Here is a 20,707-nt window from a genome sequence, read left to right as displayed (position 1 = left end):
TAAGGGCATAATATATGAAGCTGACACATGCATGTAGCCTTCAGCTTTTTAATAACTCATGATTGTGATTTTAGTATTTTTATTTGAGGTAATTAAAGTATTAATCTTCATGTTAATGTTTTATACTTGTCATTTTTTTGTGTTTGTGCTTAACAGTAAAGTCATTTATTTTTACATGAAGATAGCTGGTTATTTATTTTTTTTTCTAGGATCTATTAGTTCCAGTGTCTTTTTTTTCATTATGTGCCATGTAAACTAAAACAGATGGTGTAATATATTCTTAAGAGGGTGTGTTGTTTTGTTAAGATTATTTAAAAAGCAGATTAAAAAATCATCTGGAGTTCAATCTGTTCTTTATATCTGACCAAAAACAACTGATAATCAATTTAACAATATGTTTAGGTTGATGGAACCAATCTCCAAGGTTACACTAACCAGCAAGCCGTGGAAGTTCTGCGTCACACAGGTCAGACTGTCCACCTAACATTAGTTAGAAGGGCACAGAAGCAGGATGTCATCGCTAATCAAGCTGAAGAATGCTGTAGATCAACTGACCAAACTGTGGCAATAGAAAATGTCATGGACGATCAAGGTAAATCCACGGGGTAGACCATATGCCTGTCTGACTAACCCATAGTAATTCTTCTCCTACTCTGTGAAATTGAAATAGGTTGGCCATAACCAGTCTGCAGTTTCATCCTTGTGGATAGGCTTTAACCAAATGCTGCATAAAAACCTTCAGCACTATGTGGATAGTTTTTCCTCAATTTTCAGCAAGTCACTTATTTCTTTGGATTCGGGAGTGGCTTTCAGTTTTTGCCATGCTAAGATTTAAAATCGAGATCGAAATCATGGCTGAAAGCCAGTCAAAAAACATCTGCTCTCTGCTATCTTTTGCCGTAGGTTGGACTGTGGTGGAATGTACACAACTGAGATTCCACAATGAACCTGACCTGTGTGTCTCCACTGCTGAATAGTTATTCTCTCTCAGATTTATAAGGCATATCCTCGGGGTACTGGTTCCAGCCTCTGAAACTGTGTATGTCTATATACTATTACTTAGATGAAGGATCGAAATACAGAAACAAAAGTCATAAAAGCAAATAGAGGAAGACACACAAACTACACCCACTCTCTGTTCACAGCAGCACTTTCCATAAAGGTCTTCATTATATTACTTTTAGTTTCTTTAAAAGGGTTCTCCAGCCAAATACAACCCACAGTGTAGGGGGTTACTTGTTGATCGGTGGGGGTCTTGGTTATAGTATATCATAAGAAAAATATAATGGTATGCGGCACTCTTAATCATGATCTCCACCAGATCATGGATGGAAATCATGATTAAGACGCAATATCGTCGAAACGCGTCAATCCCAGACGTTCTTATCATTCCATGTAAATATGCACCAACCGCTTTGAAATAAAGGACAACTGATTTTGCACAAGTACGTTGTGGTTTTCTGGAGTGCAGCATACCATTATATTTTTCTCTACAATTTGGATCGTGAAAGTCAAGGATTCGGTAGCGTGCACCACCACATGGATTGTTCATAGGAGGTCATTTGGTGATTGGGTGAATGATTCTACAAATATTTATTTTTATTACCCACTAATCATGATCCGTTGTATGACTGGGTACAACAGTCTCCCTTTCTCGAGATTTGTAGGGGTTCCATCACGGAGACCCCCACTGATCAGCAATGTAGCCCTTATCCTGTGGCTAGGGGATAATGTGTATGTGGCTGAAGAACCCCTCTAAGCTTTGCTTATATGTCAAGTTGTTCCGCTGTTTTAAAGGGTTATTGTCCTGTTAGCCAAAATATAACCAATATTCTCCTTTTTTTTTTCTCCATATAGTCTATATAGAGGTTTATAAATTCTATAGAGGTAAATGGGAGCTAAAGATATGACAATGCAGAGTGAGCTACACCATTTACATAACTTTGAGAGTGTGCTCCCTAACTGCATCTGCCAACAGTGGTCTGTTCCCTCCAATCACACATTAATGTTTTTTCCTGTGATGTGAACAAATTCTTAATAGTAGTTAGGCTTCATGCACACAACCATTTGATTCACTCAGGCGGGAACCCGGCCAGGCAGAGAAAGGGGGAGGATTGGCGCTCCCTCTCACTTACCTATGAGGCTGAGCAGCCACACTGCAAATCCACTTTTCTGCAGCACGGCGCCAAGCTATGTTACAGTGCGGCAAGACACTGTGTTCTCCACGCACTGTGACCAGGTGGAATTGACCTCTCTGGGGGCCGTGATCAGGCTAAAATTCGTGTAGCCAGATCACGACCCTCAATGTGGTTGTGTGTAATGTAATGCAATTTAGGAAAAAATAATGTAACAGCTAGCGGTAGTCTTCAAGCTTTTAACTCTCCTCTAAAGTAAAAACAGAATTGTGTAGCACACTTTAAAAGCTTTCCCATTTCTAAGAAATCTGTTAATACAGATTTAATGTAGTTTCTATTTTTATGCAAATTAGCTTCTTGATTCCCATGGATTTGTAATGGTCTCTGTAAAAGGACATCTACCACCAGGATAAAGGATGGTAAACCAAGCACACTGATCTACCCCGGTAGCATGTATGCCCTTCTTTAGGCTTCATATGCCCTTGTAAGAAAAAAAGGCTTTTAACATTATGCAAATTAGTCTGAGCCCCATTAACATTAACGCCTATGGAGCCTGGAGCCCCTCAGGTTCATTTGCACTCACCACCATATGAAATCCACACCACTTCTCCCCACGTCATCCGTCCGCCTGGCCGAATTAACACACCTGTGGCTGTGTTGGAGTGGTAGTGTACTCACTGCAACGCTGGCAACACTAAGCAGGAAGAAGCGCTTGCACATTGAGCCCACTTTGACTCATAGATTCTCTACCAGGATACCAGGCAGAGAATCAATGTTCATTTTATCCTTTTGTGAGATTTTTTTTAGGTGAAAAAAGGGTGTCCTTATGCTATAAGGGCTCAATGGGAACCTACCCTCGACTAAATTTAATGTTTTTACATCTTCTGTTAGGCCTTCAAATGTGAGCTGATAGTTGGATGCAACCTTTTTATTTTTAATTTTTGTCCTCTGATGTTACAGAAGAAACATTATTTTCAAATAATGAAAAAACAAACTGATGCTGATGGAAAGCATGGTGTCCAGTTTTCCTATTGATGGGTCCATCCAAACATCTGTTTAAATTACAATACCTTATTTCCAAAAATGGAGCATAATAAACAGAAGTCTGGAAGCCTATGTGAAATTGACTTAAATGACAGATCTCCGGGAAACATCTCTTATGAAATCTTTAAAAAAATACCGTACAAAATGCAGTTTTACTATTAGGGTGATTTGGAAAGTTGTAGATTCCTATTACTATAACCCAGCGGTCAGGAACCTTTTTGGCTGATATGCAGCCAGCCCCTCCCTTGTGTACAGCCAACCCCCCCCCCCATACAACCTGCCAGCCAGTCCCCCACCCCAGCACATACAAATTAAAAAACCATGTACCTACCTTTCCGATTCTCCCCCACAGCTCCGCTACTTGAAGCAGTCCAACCGGCAGTGACAGTTCCATGCCCACCGGCAGTTTACAGACTATGACATCTGCTGCTTGCCAACGTCATAGTCTGTGCAACACCGGCGCGCACGGAGCTGTCACCGCTGGCTGGACTGCATCAAGTAGCGGAGCTGCAAGGGAACATAGGAAAGGTGAGTACATGGCTTTTTATGGCCCCTTATGGGCAGTCCGCCCCTGGATAAGAGCCCTGTCTGTGAGCCAGATATGGCCATCCATCTGGCTTACGAGTCATAGGTTGACCCCTGCTGTAACCCTATAAACTGACTGTAACATATCTAAATATGTAGTTATTTTCATATTTATTATGATTCACAGTAGCGTCTAATGGGTAGTTTGAAACTAAAACAATTCCAAAAGTTTGATTTAAAAAAAAAAAACTACTTTTTTTTTAGACTAAAAAAAGTAAGAATGCTGGTTTTGTCAGCACAGATTTGTATATCCTGTACTATTTTCTTCATCAATTCTTTTATTAAATAGTCGTTATTGCCTTTGATTAATGGTTCATGATAGTGGATGTCAAATGTACTGTAATTTGTATGTTGTCAATTACTTTCATGTATGCCTCATACTTTCTTTTACAGACAGTACTAAGAAGACTCAACCGCTATCATCAGTGATCAGTAGTGATGTCAAACAATCTGCATCAAAAGGAATAAGCGTACAAACAGGTATTGGTTTCCATAGTGTGCTGCATGGGGAAAGCATTCTGCCGCAATCTGTCAGTGCTAAAGTTGGCCAGCTGTCCCTTAGATCTATCTTCTAGCTGTACTGTGGCATCTGATAGTTGTAAATTATTGTTTAAAAAAAAAAAAAAGTTAAATTGACCCACAGCGCTGTTTGGAGCCATTTCAAAAATTGCATATGCTGGTATTATTTCTTTGTGATGTAAAGTAAAAATGCCAATATGGGTGTTATCGCATTTTATGTCATGTTGGAGGAAAGTTTTTTTTTTTTTTTTCAAAAAGCTTCAGGCAGTAATTGTTTTAACTTGCATTTTTTGTAAACTGATACATTTGTACCATATGGTCTTTTATGGGACAAAGAAATGGATCTTGGGATATTCAAGGAACAATCCCGAACTTCTATACTGTAATTGTTATCAATGTTTTTAAGGGGTTTTCAAAGAGTGCAGGAAATGAAAGAAGCTGCTGAAAATGTTTGGTCATGTCTCCAGTGCTCATGATTTAGTGATCCCTGCTGGTATTTATTGACTTTTTCTACCACAGTGAAAAGCTCTACTTACAAAACACTAATAACTGGGTTTAGTGGCAATTTGATGTACAAGCAGGGCCTCTCTAGAACATGGCTCTTATTCACAAGGGAATTCTATGCCATTGGGATGCAGTGCATTGTATTGCTAGGGAAAGTTAGTGGTAAAAATCAGTAAATACAGAAAATCTGCCTTGCGATTTACAGTATAACGAGCTAAAAGTTAATATCTTTCTTATGTAATTCAGTATAAAAAATAATGAATAGAAATGATTATAAAAGGAATGCCTTTTTGAGCATAAAAATGCCACTAAAATGACATTGATTGGTTCATAAACTATTCTACGGTATACAGTAGTTATATAATAACACATTATTTAAAACGTTATTTGACACAGTTCTCAAGTGAGTGTAACTTGCAGATGTAAGCAGTTTGCACTATGGTAAGAGATTGCAAGCATATTTTCGGTGTATGCTTATTAAGCATGCTTATTTCCTCTCCGAACAATCTGATCTTAAACAAATGTTAGTGTTTTTAGTTTCACAGACAATGGGTCTGTTAACCCTTTCTAACATTGGCAGGAACATGGCAGATGAAACTTAAATGTTGATAAATGGTCAGCAATGCACCTTGGTCTCAGTAAATGCAATTCTACATACACACAAAATGGAATAGAAACTAAAGAGCAACTTGGGTACTCTGTATTAAAAGGAAACTTTAACAGGGTGAGTATAAGACCCTACTAGGGTCACGCATATTATACTTACCCTGATTTAAATTTTTCCTGAATCATTGACGTCCAGAAGCTATGACAGCCATGTCCTGGTTTCAAGCCAATAAGAGGACACTGGCAGTCATTACTGTTGCTATAAACAACTATTACATAGGTTTTGTTACATAGCTCTCCATGGCTGCTTCTGCAGCTTTGAATGGTTAACACTGCTGACACGCTCCCTGTAATGTAACCAAGCTGCAAAAGTAATTTCCCCCCCTGTATAAATACCATGTCTGAGTACCCCTTTAGTAGGGAACCCAGTTTTGGGCTGAACATTCAAAGAAAAACAATATTGGAAAGCTTGAGAGATTCAAAAGTAGGCAACCAGAGTAAAGGAGAAGGATCTTCTTCATTCCCCCCTTCCTTGGGCAGAGCTGATAAGGGCAGAGGATGACTTGATGTGACGGGAATGAGGGAGATGCCACAGACATGGGTATGTTTCTGAGTCACACAGTGACTGGCATAAATAACACACCCCTTTTGACTGGCTGATCCTTCTGGCAGGGTGCCAGATTTACAGACTTCATTTTCTGGGGATAGGGAGTATGCATTTTTTTTTTTGGCTGCTGGCTACATACTAGGAGGCTGGCTAGCTTTATATTGGGGAGCAGGGGCTGTTTAGTTATATACTGGGTGGAGGCTGTGGCCAATGCATTTCCAACTCTAGGAGTATACTCGAGTCAATAGGCTAAAATAAGGTACCTCAGCTTATTATTTGGGTCGGCTTGTACTCGAGTATATACAGATAATATGTTTTTGAATTATTTTTGCCTCTAGTTGTTGCTGTCACTTTATACTGTACTGTATAAGAATTGATTCCCAATTTGGCCCAAGCAAAACATTAATCATTAAACAGAAATCACACAGAAATAATCAGCATATCTGTTGTTTTTTATTTTATACACTGATATTTAGGAGTTTGGATTTGAAATAAATTTGAAGATCTAAGCATTTTTTAAAATTTGTTTATTTTTCCAGAAGATGAATGTATCCCAACCATACCTGACGATGATGCTCTTAGAAGCAAGTGGCAAAGAATTATGGGTGATAATTATGAGATAGTGGTATGTTTACTTTGAAGTAGGCAGCATTTTGTGAACATGGATGGTGGGTGATGATTTTTGTTTCCAATATCTGAATTTGTAGCAACAACCTTCCTATCACAGATCTAAAGAATAGATCAGGGGAGAGATCTTTTGAATTTGCCTTCTATATATTAGGCAACATAAATTGCCCTATTACTATTATTATTATTTATTAAAACTGAATTAAAAATATGAATTATTCTTCATAGGCTTTTTGAACTACTGTTTGCATTTTGTTTACTCAACAGCAATTCCAACTGGAATTTAATCTACAACAGTGGAACAAACGAAGTGATCTCAGCATTATGTTATGTTGTTATTATGGAAATGTATTAGCAGGGTAAATTATTAGCATGTAAATTATTAGCAGGGTAATTTATTTGCTGCAGTGGTGAACCAATTCAGGCAGTGACTGGCTGAGCAGCATTTCCTGTTGTTTGAAAGGGCCAATAAGGTCCTGAGCAGCTGGGGATGTGAAAGGTGTTATATCTGTAGCAGACAGGGATTTGAAATTTTTTTTAAAATTTTTTTTAAAAGGTTTTTAAAATTAATTCTTAACCTAATTTTGGCCTCATTTTAATGTATATAGCTTTTAACCTAATTTAAGCCTGAATTTTAACCCACCAGAAAGCTCATTTTAAACAAAAGGAACATAATGTGGATTTTCCTTAATGCTTTCTCGTTTTGAGATGATCAGCTCCACATTCTGCCAGTTTATGTGTTTCTTTCTTTATCTTTTCATTCCAGAGATGACAGTTGGAATGTGTTTAGGATTTTTTTTTCCAAAATACAGCACAGTCTATATAGTTACTATGGAAACATGAGCAATTGCTTGAATTTACCAAACTATTACAGCTTGGAACGATGGATGTTCAAAATAAACACTTACAGCTCTGAGCTTTTTGCTTTTTGTATTTTTCAGATTTCCCAAGTAAACAAATTCAGTGAAAGCAGTGGGCTGGGCATAAGCCTGGAAGCTTCTGGTGGTCATCATTTTCTGAGATCTATATTACCAGAAGGGGCTGTCGGTCGTGGTGGCAAACTCTACAGTGGGGATGAATTGCTCGAAGTAAGATAATCAACCATTTAGATTTAGGCCTTTCATAAATCTTATTCTTCTGCAGGGATACAAAGAGTATATAAATGATAAGAAACTAAAAACAGAGAGTGTGGGTCCCCTTAGAAATAACATGGGGGTCATGGTGGAAGGAGATGAGGAAAGGGCCAATCTACTGAATGTCGCCTTCTCAACTGTCTTTACCCAGGAAAATCCCCTGGTGGAAGACACAATGAGGAATAATGTAAATTCTTTTTATAATGTCAACAGTTTAACCCAGGAAGAGGTACGGCGCCGCCTCGCAACCACTAAGATAGATAAATCACCTGGGCCAGATGGCATACACCCCCGGGTTCTGCATGAATTATGTACGGTGATAGACAAACCGTTATTTTTAATATTTGAAGATTCACTGAGGACTAGTTATGTTCCACAGGACTGGCGCATAGCAAATGTGGTACCAATATACAAAAAAGGATCAAATAGTGATCCTGGAAACTACAGACCCGTGAGTCTAACTGCTGTGGTGGGGAAAATATTTGAGGGGTTTATTAGAGATGCTATCCTGGAGTATCTCACTGTGCACAACCTTATAACCCAGCGTCAGCATGGGTTTATGAGAGATCGGTCCTGTCAGACTAATCTGATTGGTTTCTACAAGGAGGTAAGTTCAAGACTGGATCTGGGGGACGCTGTAGATGTTGTATATTTGGACTTTTCAAAGGCATTTTACACCGTGCCACATAAAAGGTTGGTATATAAAATGAGACTGCTGGGAATAGGAGAAAATCTGTGTATTTGGGTAAGTAATTGGCTTAGTAATAGAAAACAGAGGGTCGTCATTAATGGCACATTCTCAGATTGGGTTGACGTTACCAGTGGAGTGCCACAGGGGTCAGTATTGGGGCCACTTCTATTTAATATTTTTATTAATGACCTTGTAGTGGGTTTACACAGTCAAGTTTCAATATTTGCAGATGATACTAAGCTGTGTAAAGTAATAAATACTGAGGTCGATAGTTTAGCATTACAGAGGGATTTGTGGAAGCTTGAGGGATGGGCAGAGAAATGGTTGATGAGGTTTAATGTAGATAAATGTAAAGTTATGCACTTGGGCCATGGAAACAAAAAGTATAATTATTTTTTAAACGGTCAATTACTTAGTAAAACTGAAGCTGAAAAGGACTTGGGGGTATTGGTGGATGGTAAACTTAATTTTAGTGACCAGAGCCAGGCGGCTGCTGCTAAAGCAAATAAAATAAAGGGATGTATCAAGAGAGGAATAGATTCTCATGATAAAGACATAGTTTTGCCCTTATACAAATCCCTGGTCAGACCACACATGGAATATTGTGTACAGTTTTGGGCACCAGTGTATAAAAAGGATATAGTAGAGCTGGAACGGGTGCAGAGGAGAGCGACCAGGATTATTAGGGGAATGGGGGAACTAGAATACACTGACAGATTAAAAAATTTGGGATTATTCAGTTTAGAAAAAAGACTGCTGAGGGGAGACCTCATTACAATGTACAAATACCTGAACGGACAGTACAAGGATCTCTCCAAAGATCTTTTTATACCTCGGCCTGTGACCAGGACAAGGGGGCATCCTCTGCGCCTAGAGGAGAGGCGATTTTACCATCACCATAGACAAAGGTTCTTTGCTGTAAGAGCAGTGAGACTATGGAACTCTCTGCCGCAGGAGGTTGTTATGGCGGACTCTATGTACATGTTCAAGAGAGACCTGGATGCCTTTCTGGAGAGAAAAAATATCACGGGTTATGGGGATAAAACATTTATTTAATTCTTAAAGGTTGGACTTGATGGACTTGCGTCTCCTTCCAGCCTTATATACTATGATACTATGAAAGAGGCCGCCCATAACTGCAAATAACTTAAATAGAATTACACTTAGGATACGCAGTTAAAAATTCCTACCATACATACAGGGTCAACTGCTTTAGGAGCTAATTGACCTCATTGGAATGTTATTTTAACTCATATTTCCATTAAATGTTCATGATAATGTAGTGTTTACCTTCTCATCTCCCTTTCTTTAAATTCTTTACTGAAGACTGTTTGCAGTGAGATTTGCATGGATTCTACTAAGCTCTTTATCATGAAGATTGTGGTATTTTATGTGCCAGTCACATCTTGAAGAAGCGGCTTGACTGAAACATCAAGTAGCCATGTTATAGTCCATCTGGTGTGGTTGTGGCTAAATAAAGGTCGGCCACACGCTGGTTGGAAAACTTTTGCGGTACCCAGAGCTTGCCAGACTTCTGCATCATTTTAAGTCAAGTTGACAAATATTCCTTTCCTCTATTTGACCAGTATGGCAAAAACTTTTCATGTAGGTTCTTTGCATTTGTTAGGTTTAAAGGGCATCTACCATTTGTTTTTATGCATTATGAACCAAACATACCTTTTTAATGCTGTAACTACACTGATGCAGAGTCAAGTGGTTTTGCTGAAAAAAACAATTATAACATTCAGGACTCAACACTCAAGTTCCGGGATTAAACAAGATGTGTTTCTGTATCAGTGTTGCTACAGCATTCTCAGGGTACCTTGAGTATACTTGAGTATAAGCCGACCCGAATATCAGCCGAGACCCCTAATTTTACCACAAAAACCCAGTAAAACCTATTGACTCGAGTATAAGCTGAGGGTGGGAAATGCACCCTAAGTATATAGCCAGAAAGCCCCCAGAAGTATATAGCCTACCAGCCCACCAGTAGTATATAGCCAGCAGCCCCCCAGTATATAGCCTGCCAGCCCCTGCCCCGGTATATAGCCTGCCAGCCCCTGTGCCCCGGTATATAGCCTGCCAGCCCCTGTGCCCCGGGAAATATCGCCTGCCAGCCCCTGTGCCCCGGGAAATATCGCCTGCCAGCCCCTGTGCCCCGGGAAATATCGCCTGCCAGCCCCTGTGCCCCGGGAAATATCGCCTGCCAGCCCCTGTGGCCCGGGAAATATCGCCTGCCAGCCCCTGTGGCCCGGGAAATATCGCCTGCCAGCCCCTGTGGCCCGGGAAATATCGCCTGCCAGCCCCTGTGCCCCGGGAAATATCGCCTGCCAGCCCCTGTGCCCCGGTATATATCGCCTGCCAGCCCCTGTGCCCCGGTATATATCGCCTGCCAGCCCCTGTGCCCCGGTATATATCGCCTGCCAGCCCCTGTGCCCCGGTATATATCGCCTGCCAGCCCCTGTGCCCCGTTATGGAGCCGGACCCCCGCTGCCGGCACACACAATACTATTGCAGTGGCGGCGGCTGATGTCAGTGCCTGTGTCATCGCACGGATCTCTGTAGAAACAGTATATCAAATTTCTTGGGTAAATAACTGTGAAATTTGTCTTCCTTTGCAGGTAAACGAAATAACGCTTCTGGGTCAAAATCATAAAGATGTTGTAAATATCCTAAAAGAACTTCCAATCAATGTGACTATGGTTTGCTGTCGCCCAATAGAACAGGATGTCAGCCCATTTAATACTGAGGAGCAATGCGTCTCTGAGCAAGACATCCATCTCCTTGAAAAGGTATTTATGAAAGATGAGAAAGAAGGCAAAAATCCTGCTTATGGTTGTTTTTCTAGGTCTCTGTTACTGATGACAGTTATCAATAAATGACAACAATCAGACATCTGTATATATGTGGTAGTCACTGGGCTGAAGAGCGTCCTGCTATTATTTTTATTATAGCCCTGGTATTGTAGAAATTATATTATTGTGCTATTTTATCTAAAAATCTTATTTGCATTCATCAGTGAAAAACAATTTAAAGTAAGTTAGAAGACATGGGAATATTATCTGTAGCCAACCATCAATGTGGTAGCAAAAATGTTAGGCCCATTTCACACCTGCCTTGGAGCTCCGTTGTTATTTTTTGTCACTAAAACAATATTAATCTATTAAAGATCTGTTAAAATGTCATTTAATTTTAATGGACTTCTAATAGCTTCTGCTAGTGTCCATTTGCTCCACTTCTGTTATTTACCATGGAAGTGGTGCAGGCGAACCCAACCAGAAGCAATTAAAAGTCCATTGACATCAAGGAGACATTTTTGCAGGGAAACTCTTTGCATGCTGACGCTGTGGCTGCTGTGGCTTTACTACCTGAGTCGGTATCGGTAGAGTCGGTATCCTTAGCCAGAGCCGTGAGCATGGTGCGTATGGTAGCTATCTTACCTCCTTTGCTGAAAGAAGTTAGACTCTCTTGCCTGTACTAAATCTTGTACAGACATGTACCCAGACAGCTGGGTGCACTAGAACTGGGTCCTGCAGTTGCTCTGTTAGCACCAACCTGCTGGACATGGCTCCATTTTAGTAATTACAGTGGGATAGGAGAGTCATTTTAGGCGTGTGTGCTCATTACAACCCCAGCCATTATCTTAAAGGGCATCTAACACCAGGATGAAGGACTGTATGCAAATGTCCATGTGAGGCTCCAGGCTCCATAGGTGTTGTTGTAGCCTGGAGCCCCTCAGACTCATTTGCATACAGTCTTTCATTCTGGTGATAGATGTCCTTTAAAGCAGCTACCAAAATCTGCTGTCAGTGTACCCATCGCAGTTGCTGCTCAGCAATACTGAAAGAAGAGAACTTTTAGTTATTAGAGCAAAAAATATAAAAAAATTATGGATTTTTCTCAAAGCTCAAAAGGTGATGTGTTAGACCTATGTTATTGTTTTAATTACTGAACATAATGGAGCTCTCAATGCCGCTATGAACTGAGCTTTACATTGTACATATCACTTATCTGTTGTATTGTGCTTTACAGGAGGAAGAGTTTTCCAGTACTCCATTAACTACACTCTGGAAAATCCAAGATGAGGATGCTTTAATTCCTAGGATAATATGTAGTAAAGAATCCCAGGTAATGTGTGATAAGAGTGCCACCTACAGGTATAGTTCATTCATAGTAAAAGACTAGCACTAGGTCTTTGTAAAAAGTATATGTCCTTCCCGTTAGTATTAAGCCAAATGAATATGTAACAAGAAGATAATGGGGGTATTATCACACACTATGCAGAATGGTTCTTAGTCCATTGCTGGTCAGAGTCTTGATCCACCTTGGCCATCGAGAGTGGTTGTCTATAGAGAGACCATTTCCTAAATCTTTAAACAGGAGTGATGTTGGAATCATCTTTATTTTGGTTTGACAACCCTTTGAGTGTGTGACATTTATTTATTTGTGTCCTTTGACGGATAATTTATAATCTTAAACAAAGGCTCCACTGCTTGATGTGTAAATCTTCAAAATGTTTTATGCATTTTTAGATTCATATTGACTTTGATGGTCCTGTTGGCTCCTCTGAAACTGATGACTTGATCATGGCAGAAGGTGATGAAAGTCCCAGTGTCGAGGATACTCAAGGCTCTCCCTTGGCAATGTGGGAGACTGAAATTCAGAACATCGAACTAGAAAAAGGAAGCCTAGGACTTGGTTTCAGTATATTAGATTATCAGGTGAGTTCTTTGGTATCATTTGCAGTCCATTTTGAGTCCATTCCCCGTCTCCCGCCAGCGTACTGCACTATGGATTTACTAAAAGGCACCATCTTAAATCAATTATCACTATTTTAAATTTTGAACAATGAGAGAGCGAGAAGTTTTTAAGACATTTTCTCGGCACACTGCAAAGTCCAAAGTTTGCATGCATTTCAATAGTATTTGGTACTCTTAAACTGTATGACTTGGATGTAAACGTTTTGGGTAGCCTTTCACAATCTTCTCACAATAGTTAGTATTTTGGCCAATTCCTCCTAACAGAACTGGTCTAACTGAGCCATGTTTATAGGCCGCCTTTCTCACACCTGTGTTTTCAGCTTTGCCAATAAATATTCAGTAGGATTGAGATCAGGGCTTTGAGTGGTGGCCTCTCCAAAACATTTGACTGTTATTATCAAGCCACTTTGTGCCGCTAACAAAAGAAATTGCAGCAAATGTCTTACATATTAAATGGAGAAAAGTCTCTGGCGGGCACAGCCCCAACGATACCGCCGACAGCCCAACGCGTGGCCCGACTCTCCAGGGGCAGGGGTGATCACGGCAGGACTTTCCAGCGGTGCTCAATCAATGTATATAAGAAGATATCCATACATAAACATAGAAAGAGATGACGGCACTCACCGGTTCCAAAAGCATGAAAAGCGTCCTTTATTGGTGGGGATGCATGCAGGGGGGTAAACAGACAGGTTCCGGCTTGAGAAAGCGCCACAGTGCGTGAAACGGCCCCGTTGCCGGAACCTGTCTGTTTACCCCCCTGCAACAGACAGGTTCCGGCTTGAGAAAGCGCCACAGTGCGTGAAACGGCCCCGTTGCCGGAACCTGTTTGTTTACCCCCCTGCATGCTTCCCCACCAATAAAGGACGCTTTTCATGCTTTTGGAACCGGTGAGTGCCGTCATCTCTTTCTATGTTTATGTATAAATGTCTTACATATGTCTGTTTGGGGAAATAAACATAGTTTTAAAAACTTTTTCTATTCTCCCTTTGGGATTCTTTGATGAAATGCTTTGATGGTATCGTACCAAAATGTTTTTATCTTTTTTTTTTGTAATATTCCAGTAACGCTTTCTATTATTTTTTTTCATTTAGGATCCCATTGACCCAGCAAGCACAGTGATTGTAATCCGGTCTTTAGTACCTGGGGGAGTTGCTGAAGAAGATGGCCGACTTTTGCCTGGTGATCGCCTGATGTTTGTCAATGACATAAATCTGGAACATGCTAGCCTAGAGGAAGCTGTTCAGGCACTTAAAGGGGCACCAATAGGAACTGTTAACATTGGAGTTGCTAAACCCCTGCCAGTAAGAATATTTTTTTATTATTATTATTATTATGCATGCCAGTTATGTAAAAATAATATTTTCACATATTTCAAGAAAGGGATTTTTTTTCATCATTATTGGGTTGTTTACGGATCTCTGATCCCCCTCAATCCGCTGGTTCTAGGAGCCTTTTGAAAGAAATGAACAAAGAGAACAGAGCCAGAAAAGTCAAAACTGCATTCTTTGTATGGTGGGCAGTGGCCCAGGGAGTGCAGCTGAGCTCTATTAGATGGAGCAACCTGATGAAGATCTTCACAAAGTTGAAACCCTTGATATAATAACTTATCAGGAACCCAGTATTTTTGTAGCTGGATTACAAATCTCTGGCCTAAATGTGGCAACAATGAGGAAAGAAGTGTTCTTTTGTTTCATAGGTTTTCTATGGAAAATGCACAGTACACTTGATAACCAGCATGTATCTCTTATTTTAAAGGTTAGATGCAAATTTGTAACTCTGAAACTTCTTTCAGGTCAAATCGTTTTTGCCTGCAAGAACATTTACTATTCTTAATTTGTTATTCTAGGTTATATAAAGAAGTTTGTTGGCTTTCTGACCTTAAAGGGAACCTGTCACTGTATTGTACCCCATTAAACTACTGGCCCCCTCAGGTAGGGTACGAAATGTTCTTATTTAGAATTCCCTCTTGTGTGTGAAATATCACCCATTTACCCATAAATAATCTCCTCCAAAGTCATGTGTAAATGAGCACAGAAGAGGCGTATTTATTAGAGTTGAGTTTGGTTTTGAGGCTGCAGGGTTTAATTTCAGAAGTCCTTATCTTTGGTTGTATAGTACCTAGAAACATGCTTTGGTGTCATATTAAAAATAAAAAATAAGATGAGGATTTTTAAATGCAGTTCGCATTTCCAACTATGTCTTAAACATCTTTAATCTCCTCTCCGAAGATGCATGTTTGTAGGTACTATAGAACCAACAATAGGTGCATCTCAATTGACACTTCTCCCTTCAGCCTCTAAACTTGACTTGCCTCTGGCAAACATGACTGTTATATGCTAATTTATTGCTAAACTGGTGAGATTTCACATAAAACATGGATTCTAGAAAGAACATTTTCATACCCCACTGATGGGACTAGTAGTATAATTGAGTAAAATCTGGTGAAAGATTTTCTATAAATGGTCTCTGGCACCAGCTTTTACACCACTAACCACATATCTGATTGATTGTTTCTGAAATTCCCTCTTGTATGCTAAATCTGGCCCATTTACCTATAAAAATTGCCTTCAAAGTTGTATGCAAATGAGCTGAGGAATCACTTTTAGAGGCCGGAGGATTTGTCACTTCAGACATCCATATTGTTTGGCGGTTTGTACCTAGAACCTTCCTGTGGTATATTATTACGGCAAAGAATCTCCTCTTTTAAATCGCTTGCAGTTCTGTAGAAGCAGAGATGCATGCAGCTAATTATTGCTTTGCACACTCTTTGCATTCTCTTGCATTCGCTTCAAGAGGTAGTCATCTGAAATGGTCTTCCAACAGTCTTGAAGTAGTTTCCAGAGATGCTTAGCACTTGTTGACCCTTTTGCCTTCACTCCCCAGTCCTGCCCACCCCTAACCATCTTGATTGTGTTCAGGTCTGGTGACTATGGAGGCCAGGTCATCTGCACCCCATCACTCGCCTTCTTGGTCAAATAGCCCTTACTTATCCTGGAGGTGTGTTTATGGTCATTGTCCTGTTAACAACTAAATGATGGTTTATCTAAATGCAAACCGTTTGGAATATCAGCTGCAAGATGCTGTGGTAACCATGCTGGTTCAGTATACCTTCAAATTTGAATAAATCCCCAACAGTGTCACCAGCATAGCACCCCCACACCATGACACCTCTTCCTCCATGCTTCACATTGGAAACCAGGCATGTAGAGTCCATTCATTCACCTTTTCTGCATTGGACAAAAACAACGGTAACAGGTCGGTGATTCCGATGAACTTCTCCTCCGCAGTAGAGGTGACTCTTGATCTTCTTTTACTGGGGCGGTCCACGTGTGAACCAGTTTCTTTGTAGCGCTTGATGGTTTTTGCAACTGCACTTGGGGACACTTTTAAAGTTTTCACAATTATTCTGATTGACTGACCTTTGTTTCTTAAAGCAATAATGGTCACTCGTTTCTCTTCACTTAGCTACTTTTTTCTAGCCATAATACAAATTCTAACAGCATATTCAGTAGGACTATCTGCTGTGTATCCACCTGACTTCTGCACAACACAACTGATGGTCCCAACCCAATTTAAAAGGCAAGAAATCCCACTTATTAAACCTGACAGGGCACACCTGTGATGTGAAAAACTTTTCTGGTGACTACCTCTTGAAGCTCATCAAAAGAATGCCAAGAGTGTGCAAAGGGTAGCCAATTTGATAGGTGGCTATTCTAGAACCTAGAATATATTATAATTATAATATAATTATTTAGTTATATAATTAAGTATATAATTCCACATGTGTTAATTCAAGGTTTTGATGCCTTTAGTGTGAATCTATAATTTTTATAGTCATGAAAATTCAGAAAACTCTTTGAATGAGAAGGTGTTTCCAAAGTCTTGGTCTGTACTTTAATTTTGAACATAAAACGGGAATGATAGAAGGGTTATTTCATACCCTACCATAAGGTGCTTTTTTTGCTCGACTTTGTGTTCATTGTCCTTTCCTTTCATGGAGACCTCTTTGTTTCTGCAGTTGTCACCAGAAGAAGGCTATAGTTCTGCTAAAGATGAATCTGCTTTCTACACTGCTCACTCATATGATGAGGAAGGGTCCAATGATGCTCCTATTTTCCATGCTGAACTAGCTCTGGTCAGTGCCAGAAACCTTATTAAACACGTTCTGGCGTTTTTTTTAAATATCTTTGTATTGTTGCATTGTGCAAGTTGCCATGAGAAGTTTTAACCACTTTTTGTATATTTTAGTGCATTTCAATATGGAATTCTAAAGTCACCCTTTTTTATTAGTTTCAAAACCACCATACAAAGGTGAAGACGGTGTTAGATAGCAGGCTTGGGGAACTGTGTAACCATACCTATGTGTGTGTTGTTAGTAGCAGCAAAACTGTGAACAATGGGTTTCTATTCCAGGATCATATCAGGAGCTGTAGCACTAGGAAAATCTCCTCGCAATGCTATGCTCTTTGATCTTAACCCCCTGTCCACTCTGCCGAGTGACCTCTGTAGTATTAAACCAGGAGCCTACTATAGCTTTTAGTCAATAAAAAAGGGGACTAGATGTGGAGAATCCAATGCATAAATCGCGCAGCATAGCAATTTTTGGACCCCCGGGCGCTCCAAGTCTAGCTACAATTCTGGAATCTAAATGAATTTCTCATTGTCATGCTGTTACTTACCGCACACAGAAAGGTATGAATATTTCTCTCTCCAGGGAATTATACGGAAGGGAAGGTTCACATGAAGAGGATTTTGGATTTTCATTCTAATAGTTCAACAAATACGATCATAAAAGATCAATGATGGAAGACATGGTGAATGCTCCTTAGTCTTGTTTGCTTTTGCTACTTTGAGGCGGATTGTTAAAATGAAATGGGATGATTGCACTCTTTTATTTTAACTTTTATTTTTTCAGATAAAATTTGGAGTCAATATTTTCTTTAAGAATAAATTTATACTTATCTGTGTTCCTTTAAGTAATTTAGAATTTTGATGCTGCAGGTGGAGACAAATGACACTGACCTGATGGGAGAATGTAGTCACTTTCCTCATAGTGATGAAAGCTCACTTCAGGCCTCACTGTTGGCATTGCATGGCAGCGCCTGTAATGATGAGATCCTTAATGACTTCACTGATTGTTCCCTGCAGGTAAGAGGACCTTTACAAATTGTACCTTATAAATCTTATATCATATGTATCCAGATTTTTTATTACAAAGGCTGAAAAATGTAAACTTGTAACAAAAGAAGTAGGATATTGAGTATTTTATTGAAGGTTGTCAGGTTATGCCTGCCCAGTGCACAGCATGAGCATGATATCAAAGAAAGGGGAGGCGTTGGGCATGGTAGAAGTTCAGCAGAATTAGCACTTCTTTCTAATTAGCATAATTATAAAAACTAAATATACATAGGATGGAGCATTCTGTTCCGCTATTTAAAAGTATGTCTGAAATCTATGTTCTTACACCTATTCTGCAGTGGTGATATTTCGGGAGGGAAAAACTTGTAATAGATTTCCAATAAATATGTGCAGAAATCTTTTGTAATCATCTTATTTAAAATAACTACATAGTATTTTTGTATACAGTTTACCCATGTTTTCGTGATTGGTGGATGTTCCAGGAGTCCTCACCAATCGGTTGTCATAACACAATTTAGAATTGTAACTGATAGAGATTTATAAACTATGAGTATACAAATAGAAAAATGGAACATCTAGATGCAAGTGTGAACATGGCTTTTTTTTTTCATGTTTTCTTGGGCATTTCTGTCTTTACTAGGATGTCTCTAAAGAGGGTGACAGCTTTCATTCAGCATCTGAAGCTAACCAAACGGAAAACCTAACTTTTCAAAACTCCCTTCCATCTGAACTTTGGGCTACACCAGGAACAGTTCTGGATTTTAAGATGCCTGCCAAGGATTTGTATAACCTACATCTTAGCCCAACTGAAGATGCTAAAGAAATTGGAACTACTAGTGCTGCTTCTTCTTGTGAATTAAAGGAAGTTTCTGAAGACTCTGACCAGAAGTTTGAATGCATATCAACTAGATCATGGTTACAGCTAAAGACAAATGGAACAAAAACCACTGCAAACCTCACTGATTCTATTTTAAAGGTAACATTTTAAATGAAAACATTTTTTACTCTTTGCATTGGGTTAGACTTTGGGGCACATGTATCATAGTTTGCTCTCTCTGAGGTGAATTTTAGAAACATTTGGCGGCTAGTTTTTTGCACCTTATGTATGATCCTGTCTTTTTACTTGTGATACATGTTCAGTTTTTCCTTGCAGGCGCAAGTTTTGTCTTCTTTTTGAGACTTTTTGTTGCAAATGTCTCAAATCCACATGAACACAAGTCACGTGAGGGGGTTATATACAGGAGTGGACACAAGCCATGTGAGGGGGTTATATACAGGAGTGGACACAAGCCATGTGAGGGGTTATATACAGGAGAGGACACAAGCCATGTGAGGGGTTATATATAGGAGTGGACACTACTGTTAATTTGGGATTTAACATGTTGCATTTTTAATGCATTTTGAAACCTATTACGACAGCTGAGGAGAGGTGATTTGCCTTATTTCATTACGGTTAACATTTGATTTTACAAAACACATAGTAAATGCAATGTTAACACATGCGTTAATGTGGCGTTTATATTGCGTTTTGTAAACGCAAATGTTAACAGTAATGAAATAAGGCACATCACCTCTCCTCAGCTATTGTATTTAGTTTCAAAATGCATTAAAAACGCAATTAAACCGCTACGTGTGACCTCACCCTTAGAAGTAACCAATAAAAAAAAATATGCAAAAATTTAAAGATTTTGACAAGAGGTTACTGTGCAAAATGTTAACCGGTCAAAGCATGTGAAATAATTCCAATTTACATGTTAAAATCGGGTCCATGAAAAAATGGCAAAATGACCAAGGCATACTTGAAAAAGAACAGAGTTAAAAGTTGCAAAAAATGGCGCAGAAACTGCAAATGTCGCTAAAATTAGACAATTTGGCTAGCTGAAACTATGATACAAGTGCCCCTTTGATTCTTTTTTAATTTTTTCATATGTTGATGTTTTCAATGGGATGTAATTGTAAAGTAAAAAGGAATTTGAGGCTTGAAACCCCATTTTATTGAGTTCCAGGTCATAGATTAAAAACAACCCGTTTTAAGACTACCTTGAGTTATTAAAATTTTTTTACAAATGAAGTGTACAAGTAAATTTAAGACCAAATGAAGGGGGCATTTATCATGCATTGTACTGTTTTCTAGAGTACTAGGCATGGTATTGTGTCTTTCCTGATCCCCCATCCACTTAAGCCACCTCCACACCAGGCAAGCATAATAAGGCACAATATAGGTGTGGGGCATTTACTATATCCTATGCCATGTTATATATATATATATATAAGACTGGTAAACTATGCATCTAGTCTTAATGCTCCCCTATGTTGTAATGATGGTGGTGGTGGTCCATGCCCACCCAAGTGCTCAC

At 39.4% G+C, this 20,707-nt stretch overlaps 1 protein-coding gene across 10 annotated transcripts in view; it reads left to right on the top strand.

The window, feature by feature from the left end:
• MPDZ (multiple PDZ domain crumbs cell polarity complex component) overlaps positions 1-20,707 on the top strand; it is a 91,113-nt gene that overhangs the window by 16,276 nt on the left and 54,130 nt on the right. For 9 of the 10 annotated variants that reach the window (XM_072152746.1, XM_072152756.1, XM_072152707.1 and 6 more), the window contains exons 11-21: positions 403-592; positions 4,158-4,244; positions 6,540-6,625; positions 7,569-7,715; positions 11,073-11,243; positions 12,484-12,579; positions 12,984-13,172; positions 14,303-14,512; positions 17,230-17,346; positions 18,213-18,359; positions 18,991-19,326. In XM_072152746.1, the coding sequence (XP_072008847.1) occupies positions 403-592; positions 4,158-4,244; positions 6,540-6,625; positions 7,569-7,715; positions 11,073-11,243; positions 12,484-12,579; positions 12,984-13,172; positions 14,303-14,512; positions 17,230-17,346; positions 18,213-18,359; positions 18,991-19,326 (1,776 nt within the window). Of the gene's footprint in view, positions 1-402; positions 593-4,157; positions 4,245-6,539; positions 6,626-7,568; positions 7,716-11,072; positions 11,244-12,483; positions 12,580-12,983; positions 13,173-14,302; positions 14,513-17,229; positions 17,347-18,212; positions 18,360-18,990; positions 19,328-20,707 lie in introns of all 10 variants that reach the window. The other variant, XM_072152679.1, reaches the window with a different exon arrangement.

This window comes from Engystomops pustulosus, chromosome 1 (genome assembly GCF_040894005.1).
Source record: "Engystomops pustulosus chromosome 1, aEngPut4.maternal, whole genome shotgun sequence".
NCBI classification, from domain to species: domain Eukaryota; kingdom Metazoa; phylum Chordata; class Amphibia; order Anura; family Leptodactylidae; genus Engystomops; species Engystomops pustulosus.
Note: the sequence above shows the minus strand (reverse complement) of the source record. Positions and strands in the feature narration are given on the sequence as shown.